The sequence below is a fragment of the Musca vetustissima genome, unplaced genomic scaffold (assembly GCF_032173495.1).
Source record: "Musca vetustissima isolate MV318-11 ecotype Yass unplaced genomic scaffold, APGP_CSIRO_Mvet_v1 utg14230, whole genome shotgun sequence".
Classification (NCBI taxonomy): domain Eukaryota; kingdom Metazoa; phylum Arthropoda; class Insecta; order Diptera; family Muscidae; genus Musca; species Musca vetustissima.
The window spans coordinates 16,502-26,274 of record NW_026881910.1 but is presented as its reverse complement, the minus strand read 5'-3'; the positions used below and the strand labels follow the sequence as shown (position 1 = coordinate 26,274).

At 32.5% G+C, this 9,773-nt stretch overlaps 1 protein-coding gene across 1 annotated transcript; it reads left to right on the top strand.

Annotated features, from left to right (window-relative positions):
- The first annotated feature begins 7,589 nt into the window (after window positions 1-7,589).
- On the top strand, window positions 7,590-8,534 carry LOC133327967 (uncharacterized). Its single transcript, XM_061536513.1, has one exon. The coding sequence runs from the start codon at window positions 7,590-7,592 to the stop codon at window positions 8,532-8,534; it is 945 nt and encodes a 314-aa protein (XP_061392497.1).
- The last annotated feature ends 1,239 nt before the right edge of the window (window positions 8,535-9,773 follow it).

The following is a 9,773-nucleotide window of genomic DNA, read 5'->3' as shown; positions in this document are numbered from 1 at the left end:
CCCAATTTTAGGTTTGATGTACGAATTGTTGCCAATTTTTTTGAAAAAAAATTTAAAAATGTTTCAAACTAATCGGATGTTATTCAAAACACTTTTCCCTTCAGGAGTGTGGTAATTACGTGGCCGGCACTATATATATGTAAATCTGAACGGATTTCCACCACTTAGTTTCAAAGTGGTCAATTCTTGGTTTAATTAGCCCACAAACTCTTAAGGTCACACAAACATCACAAGCATATAATGTCCTTACAACATGATACTGTAACATGGCCAAAATATGTGAACGTTTTGGATACCCTGTGGATTACCTTAAACACATGATTTTCAATGAATCGAAAAGTAATATAATTCGCGATTATCGTTAACTAGAGCAACAAATAAAATGCAAATTCATTCATATTCAAAGAAATATGAACGCATTAATTCGTTATGGTTTAATTTTTATTTGACCCACCCTCAGTTGGGATTGAATTGATAACTTCAAAGATTTAAAAAAAATAAAAACAAAAAATTAAAAACTCAAAATCCCTATCGTAAATTATAAAAAATAGTTTAAATGTTTTCATCACCACAATGGCGGGAATACAAAGAGACTAAACAAAAAAAAATCGCAATCATTTTATTGAAATCGGCAACTGTTGATATAAAAAAGAGACATAAAAAACATAAATTTCAAGCAGCAGCAACAACAACAACAACACTAAACCATAAAAAATACCCAAGACATTGGTGTTGTAATGGATTGGATATTTGATGTGGGCATAATTATGTCGGTTTAACAAAATTAACAACAACAGTTAAAAAGATGTTGAAGAAGAAGATGCGTTGCATCCCAATACAAATGTTGGTCTCCACAAAATTTGTGCAGAAATCCCAATTAATCAGAAAACTTGTTTCCATGCGTAATCTGCAGAAAATCGCAAATATCAATTGTACAAGTATGTGTGAAGTAGGAGTTAGCCTAGTTTAAAATATTTCAAAATCACCAGAAGCAAAAAAACGCACGTGTTGAATAGAGGGGCTATAAAATGGTAACACCTTTACATGACTATAATTTACATGAACATTTTCTATACATATCATCATTAGCCTATTGGGACCTGTTGTGGTATCAAAATTCCCTTAATACAACAAATTCAGTTTTGTTCATCTCTCTCTCTCTCCCTATAAAAATCCCATGTAAATCAATATACACTCAAACAATGGGCGTAAAATAAATTAATAACAATACCCAATACTCTCCGCAATAAAAAAACTGATTGGATTATAATGCGTTCATATGTGTTACAATAAAATTGTAATATTGATTTCAATATATAATATTAGGGAGCTTGAGGGAAATTGTTTTGTTCTCTGGCTTATGCTGGAAATAAAAACAAAGAGACACGATTTATTGCGTGAGACATGCATGGTGAGATGATTTGTATTATACGGTTAGCACAGTGTTTCAATGTCGAACAAAATGAAATAAGTATAAACAAATATATATAGTGGAAAAAATGTTCTGACCAGGGCAAGGTTGCCAGCGCACTGTGGGCGAAATGGACGATATAGCGTCGTTTAATTCAATTTTCAAAGTGTTTAATTGGGCCAAAATTGTGTCTCTATCGATTACTACTATCCCACTGATCTGATATATCGATTCTATTCTGATTGATATGATCTAGTTGAATAGCTGTGAGCTGTCAAACACAACATATGTTTCAGCCTATGTATAACTAAGCTTCAACACGTGTTTTCTTTGCATAGCCAAATTTTCTCTAAAGTAGCATTTGTCTCAATTAAGTGAAAGAAAAGTTGATTTATTTATTATTAGAGGTATGTATTAACTAAAAAAAATTTGTTTGTGACCTGTGCTTAAGTGTTGTAGAAAAAATATAATTCAAGTGTACTATACCACTCATCTGCTTGAAAAAAATCCAAAGTAAGACTTCCATAGACCGGAACTTCTGATATTCGTGTGTATTCGCGCTAGAATGTGTTTTTTTAAATTACTACGTCATCTTGTGATTATAAAATGCCCAAATGATCTGCAGCCACCTGCAACTTTACAAGATATTGCATTTTTTTAGGAAAAATGTCGATGCTCAGACGAGAAGTTTATTTACTATGGCGCAACGAGCCTGTGTGTACTAAAAAAATTTCTGTCATTGAAACTCATATATTTAATAATATTATTAATATCAACATGTGCAATGCTAATAAAGATCTTCTAATAAACAAAAAAAAAAAAATAGAAAATTTGTAGCAAAATTGGCTGAGAAATGGAAATTCGACCATAGAAGCCGCCACAAATTTGAAGAAAACAACAAGGAGTGGTTAGACGGATAACTTTTATAAGTTAATCCACTGACTAATCGTGGAACACCCGATAAGAAGTTTGACGAATGCTCCAACAAAACGAAACTAAAATGTTATCCAAATGGAGTCCAATTTACGAACTATTCAGCTCAAGTGCCTTTACAAGATATGGTAGATCATATTGTTACGCGCCTCGAAGAAGCTCATTTTTCTATCAGAATTTAATGTTGCTGAACGGAGTGTGCAGAATCTCATTTCTTGCGGGCTCAAAATCGATATTGAATCTTTTATGGAATATGCTTTACAAAACGCAGAACTTTTTATCATACTGTATCCTTGGTTTTATATGCCGTGTTCCATACATAAAATCTTAATACATGGGGCCCATATAATTAAAGTATCAACACTTCAATTAGGAAAAATGTCGGAAATGGAAGCCCGGCGAAGATTGCCGCAATTTCCGTGAGCACCATACGCGAAATACATCCCGATTAAATACAATGAAAGACTTAATGCAAGCGCTTTTGTGTTAATCAGATCTCTTGATTTCAAATTTACGCAAACCACAAGCAACCAAAAAAAGAAAAATGCCCATAATGATATTTTACAACTTTTGTCAGAACATTGTGTATCCAAATCGGAATAACAAACTAGTATTACAATAGTAATAATAGTTTCTTATTTCGATTTGTATTTTTTCCTGTTTTTATTTGTAATTAAATTTTTGTTATGAAAACAACTGAAATATGTGAAGTCTTAACAAGGCAAAAAATATTATTAAAAAAATAATAAATAAATGTTTAAAAAAATGTTTTTATTATTAAAGTTTAATATATTCTTGGCCCCAAAGAATGAGAAACATTAAATATACTAACCTTATCATGTTTTCCTGAATGAAATAAACAAAGTCTAAAAAATGAAAAAAATTGCAACTTTCAAAAAAAAAAAAATATTAAAATATATAAATACATTAATTTTTTTTGTTTAACTCTGTAGCTTAATCTATTTTCAACTAAAAAAAAATATTACAAAAAATAAAATACAAAATCCCTAAGCGCTATTAATTAAACGCCGCTAGATGAGCCTTTTCGCCCACTGTGCAGCGTTTTAAGTACCCTCCATGAGGAGGTGGAGGGTATAAAATATTTAAAATTACGGGTGTACCGTTATATGAGGGCGACACCATAGCGTGGACCGATATATCCCATTTACATTACCGAACATCCTAGGAGTACTAGCAATGTCTGTGCAAAATTTCAGAGCTCTATCCTAAACGCTGTGATCTCTACCGTTATTTCTACAGACGGACACTCATAAATCGACATTGAATTTTATTCTGATCAAGAATATACATTGTGGGGTGTCCGGTTAATATTTTGTGATCTGCAGACCTATTATAGATTTGAAATTTTAAAAATCCACGCCAGTTATAGATCTTAAAAAATAATTAAAAAACACGTTATTACACATCTTAAAACTAGTAAGGAAAGTAGTAAAGTCGGACTGGGCCGACTATATGATACCCTTCACCACTTTGGGTATATACGACATATGTATACGTCTGGCCTTTTTGAAGGAAAGAGATTAATTTATGTTAACTTCAGTGCGTTTCGTCAATGGGCCTAGCAATGGATCTAAATGGTGCACTATTTACTTAAAATCGGATGAATATATGTATGGGAGCTATATCTAAATATGAACCGATTTTCATGAAACTTCGCACACATCGTATTAGACCTAATTCATTACGATGTACCAAATTTTGTGCAAATCGAAAGATATATAGGGACTTTGGTGCACCATTTACATTAAATCGGACGAAAATATATATAAGGAGCTATATCTAAATCTGGACCGATTTTCAGGAAACTTAACACACATCATTCTAGACCTAATTCATTACGATGTGCCAAATTTCGTGCAAATCGAAAGATATATAGGGACTTTGGTGCTCCATCGGACGAAAATATATATGGGAGCTATATCTTAATCTGAACCGATTTTTCCCAATTCCAATAGGGTTCGTCCTTGGGCCAAATAAGTAACCTATGCCAATTTTCATCCAATTTGGATCATAAATGCGACGTGTACTTTGTTTTTGCAATTTAACATGGACAGACGGACGGACGGACGGACAAACATGCATAAATCGACTTAGAAAGTGATTCTATGCATATTCTCAAAAGGAACCATGTGTCTATCTCGTTTTCTTTTGCCTGTTACAAACATGTGCACAAAGACATAATACCCTGTACCACAGTGTGGTGAAGGGTATAAAAATCCACGCCTATTAAAGACCTTGAACAGATAATTCAAAAATCCACAATTATTAATGACCTTGAACAAATAGTTTAAAAAATCCAAAAGGCCTAATATGGACCTTGAAAAAACTCTGTGAAAAGTATTTTTAAAAAAATCAACGCCTTGAAAAATAATCCAAAACTCCGCGGAAAGTATATTAAACCAGTGGGCGGAGCAGTATAGTCTGACGGGGCCGACCATATGATACCCTACACAACTTCCACGAAAATCTAACTTTGTGTGGTTCTAATATTCAGTACAGCACTTCTAATTACTTGTCCAGATTCCCTTTACCGTGAGTTGTGTATTGATGCTCGGTTTATAATTATGGCCTATAGATCGACTCGAAAAAAAACACAAAAAATTAAGTTTTCGGTCCACGTCATCCCAAAATTATTAGCTGATCATCGCCGAAAATTATAGGTGTTGTCCTTGACCATAACTGGAACCTCATGGAAAAATTCAAAGCGATCAGAGCTCTAGTGTGGTGATGGGTTGCTAAATAATATCTGAGTACGTAAGCACCTGTAAATATTTAGGTTTAACTCCCACATCCGAGTACATACGACAATATAATAGGTATCAATTTAAAGGTCAACCACTCCTCTTGGATATAATATCAACTTCTCGGGACTATGTCCTTCAGGGGTAAATATATACGCTATAGAATACAAATTTTGTCATTTTCACACAAAAGTCAGGTTCCATTTGACCCGCTAAATATTGACCAATCTTTATCAAAGCAGGTATGCTTATTCTTTAGCCCGATCCCTTTCTCCAAGTAAAATTTCGCGATGTTCGGGCCATAATTTCGGCCACTGGAGCGACCAGAAAAACGGACAACAATTAAGTATTTGGTCCATTACATCCCCTAAATAATCACCGATCTTTCCCAAAAACAATAGGGGTCTTCATTGGCCAGAAACCATCCTACATGCAAAATTTCGTGAAGATTGGTCCATAACTGTGCCCTGTATCGTGTTTACAAATTATAATGGACAGACGGACGGACACACATGTCTAGATCGACTCAGCTAATCGAGATATGACGATCGGTAAAGGTGGGTCTAGGACCAATATTTCGCGGCGTTACAAATTTTGGGGCTGCACAAAGCTATAATACCCTGACAACATAGTTGTGTAGGGCATAAAAATTCAAAATAGACATTGTAAAATTAGTTTTAAAACATCCACACCTATTGCAGACTTTAAAAAATTAGTTTAAAGATCCACGCCTGTTATAGATAGCAAAAAAATTAATTTTAACAAATCTACACCTATTGCAGACTTTAAAAAAATGTCTAAAAAACCAATGCCAGTTATAGATCTTAAAAAATAATTCAAAAATATGTTATTATACATCTTAAAACCAGTAAGGAAAGTCGTAAAGTCGAACTGGGCCGACTATATGATACCCTTCACCACTTTGGGTATATTCTACATATCTTTACGTCTGGCCTTTTTGAAGGAAAGAGATTAATGTATATTAACTTCAGTATGTTTCGTCAATAGGCAATGGATCTTTAGTGCACCATTTACTTAAAATCGGATATATATATATATATATATATATGGGAGCTATAACTAAATATGGGCCGATATTCATGAAACTTCGCACACATCATATCAGACCTAATTCATTACGATGTACCAAATTTTGTGCAAATCGAAAGATATTTAGGGACTTTGGTGCACCATTTACATTAAATCGGACGAAAATATATATAAGGAGCTATATCTAAATCTGGACCGATTTTCAGGAAACTTAACACACATCATTCTAGACCTAATTCATTACGATGTGCCAAATATCGTGCAATTCGAAAGATATATAGGGACTTTTGTGCACCATTTACATTAAATCGGACGAAAATATATATGGGAGTTATATCTAAATCTGAACCGATTTCAATAGGGTCAAATAAGTGACCTATGCCTATTTTCATCCAATTTGGATCATAAATGCGACCTGTACTTTGTTTACAATTTAACACGGACAGACAGACGGACGGACATGCATAAATCGACATCGAAAGTGATTCTATGAATATTCTCAAAAGGAACCATGTGTCTATCTCGTTTCCCACAATTATTAACACTAGAACGCCGAAGGCAGTCATTTTGACCGCTTTCCAATTTCAAGTACAAGAGCAACTGTGTATTTAATGACACTTTTTTTTAAATATGGTGACTTTTTGTACTTCATAGAATTACGTTTATTATAAAAAATTCACCAAATTTTAAAAAAAAGTGTCATTAAATGCACAGTTGCTTTTGTACTTGAAATTGGAAAGCGGTCAAAATGACCGCCTCCGGCGTTCTAGTGTTAAGGACCTTGAACAAATAGTTTAAAAAATCCAAAAGGCCTAATATGGACCTTGAAAAAAACTCTGTGAAAAGCATTTAAAAAATCAACGCCTTAACATGGACTTTAAACTTTTTCTTTAGAAAACCCTTTTTTGTAAATCATCACCTTAAACAAATTCTTTAAGAAAATATTTTTGTATGAAAAAATTTAATTTCTGCTGTGTAAGCGGTTTTATTGAATATGCCATTTATATTCTATTTTTATACCAAAAAAAAATTGTCAGGCTTAATTCCTTTTGGGTTTTTTCTGGTTTCGTAGCACTGTGCAATCGATGTCTGAACATGCACCCAATGCAAATTCAGCGACAACACTCTTATATTCATGAGATATGTATATATGAGACATAGCATATTCGGGATTTTTGTGCTTCTTTATTTTGTTGAAATTACAACGACAAAAGCCAACAACAATGCCATCAACTTTGGCAAAACCAACTGAGCCATCAACAAGAAAATACACCCTGACAACGGTACGTGACGATGATGCTGGCGGTATAAAAACATAACCGGCCAATGTTAAGGGCATCAGTTGGGTTCATTGTATCTGTAGGGAATCTAGTGGTTGAAACACGCGCACGCACCAACACCGGCTGACAGGCACACACATTCACCATAAGAAAATGTTTAAATTTGTAAGTATATCGGTTAGCTTGCAGCTACTGTCGAATTGCATAATACAACTACAATATAACTTCTCTTGTGTACCGATCCTTTCACCTCTCGTCCAGACGCTGTTGACGTTCTTAGTTGTGGGCGTAGCCACCATGGTGGCAAATGGCCAGGTTTACGATGACGAGACGGCCGATATCGTTGAAATGGCCTTTGAACAGGCTGAGGCTGATTACTATGCCAACGACAATGACGCGATGGAAGACAATTTGGGTTATGTGTACAACGACAGTGCCCTGGAAGATAATATCAATGTGGCCGTGAATGCGGCAATTTTGGATAAATATGGTCAGGCAGTGACTAGTGAACGGGCAGCACAGGAAAGTGATCTGGTGGAGAAATCCGAAAATACTGTGGAAAATAATCAAGTGGATGAAGTGATTACTAAAGAAGATAGTGATAGTGCTGTGAAAGTGGAAAAAACTCATGAACCCATTGTCGAAGAAAAATCTTCTAAAGTTGTTAAATCACACAAGACCGCCAAAAGTTTGGTGGCCAAAACAGCAAAAAAAGTTGTAACAGCAAAACCCATAGCTAAGCCTGTGCAAAATATTCAATACGATGATAATGATACGATAACACGTTTTGTGAGTCAGGTTAATGCCGATGGTACGTATGGTTTTGATTTTGCCCAATCCAGTGGTTTGGAATTCAAAGAAAAGGGTCAAGGTGGCCTTTTCGCTGAGGGTTCCTATCAATACATATCACCAGAAGGTGAACATATATCGGTCACCTATAAGGCTGATGAAAATGGTTTTCATCCGGAATCGAATATTTTACCCACACCACCACCAATACCCGCCTATATACTAAAGGCATTGGAATATATTCGAGAACATCCTAGTGCCGAACAGCAGCAGCAACAACAACAGGAAGAAGAAAAGGCCGAAGCGTAAAGAAAAAAACATTTTTTAGTTCCGATTAGCCAGAATTATGTTTAAATAGTGTTCATATTTTAGTTTTAAGTTATTATATTTATTGTATAACGATTTAAGTTTGCTTTCTATTTAGAAAAATATATATTTGTAAAAGAAATGTGTTTTTTTGGTTTTGAATCCCCCGGAAATTTTAGGTCATGCTTGAAAACATACAAATATTATGGAAGGTAATTATAATAATACATATTATATAATTTTAATCATATTTTTCTATTTGTTTGAAATTTTCAGGATCTACTTCCAATATTAAAATTGTACAATTTCAACATTTTTATATCCTTTCCTTGGCATGTGCATCTTGTTTATTTCATGAAAACAAGTCCATTTCGAAATTTCATGTACTTTAATACTATGGAAGATATTTTGACCGGTATATTTGTGTTGAAGATTGAAGTTTTAAAAAAGCTTTTGGTGAGTTTTTAATTACTTGTGTATTTGTTAAAAAACAATAGTCGTATTGTATTGAAATAAGAAATGATTAAATAGTGTATTCGAGCTTATAGTTGCAGTATTTTATTAAAAAAAAATCAATTAAAAAAAAGACATTTAAATTAAAAAAAAAAGATGAAAAATGACGAAAAAGGAAAAAGGCATTCAAATAAAAATGAATTTTTAAAATTTAAAATACTTCAAATTAAATAAAAATATTACTAGTCATACCTAATTTAATTAATAATTTTGTAATTTTTTAATTTTAATTTTTTTTTTTTATTTTAATTTCGTTCGAACAAATCGTAATTTTGAGTCTATATTGTGGTTTTGAAATCACCATACTAGTCTCAAAATATTTAAAATATCGATTAAAAATTTTTTAAAATTTTGAAAATAGTTTCGACATTAAACTCACCATGTTGATTAATAAAATATTTATTCAAATCTTGATAAAAAAAAATCTGAAAGTAATTTAAATTAAAACAAAAAAATAATAAAAAAGGCATTTAAATAAAAAAATTAAATTTAAAATAATTAATTTGAATTATTTTGAATTTAAAAATATTTTTTTATTTGAATTAAATTTAAAATAATTAATTTGAATTATTTTGAATTTTTAAAAATATTTTTAATGCATTTTTTTTCAATTTAATTTTAATTATTGTGAATTTTAATAATAACATGATTAATTTGAATTTTTTTGTATTTTAAAAATATTTATTAATGCTTTTTTCAATTTGAATTATTTTGTATTTTAAAAATATT

Excerpts from the sequence above, each read along its gene's own strand:
- LOC133327967 (XM_061536513.1), top strand. The coding sequence starts at position 7,590 with ATGTTTAAATTTGTAAGTATATCGGTTAGCTTGCAGCTACTGTCGAAT.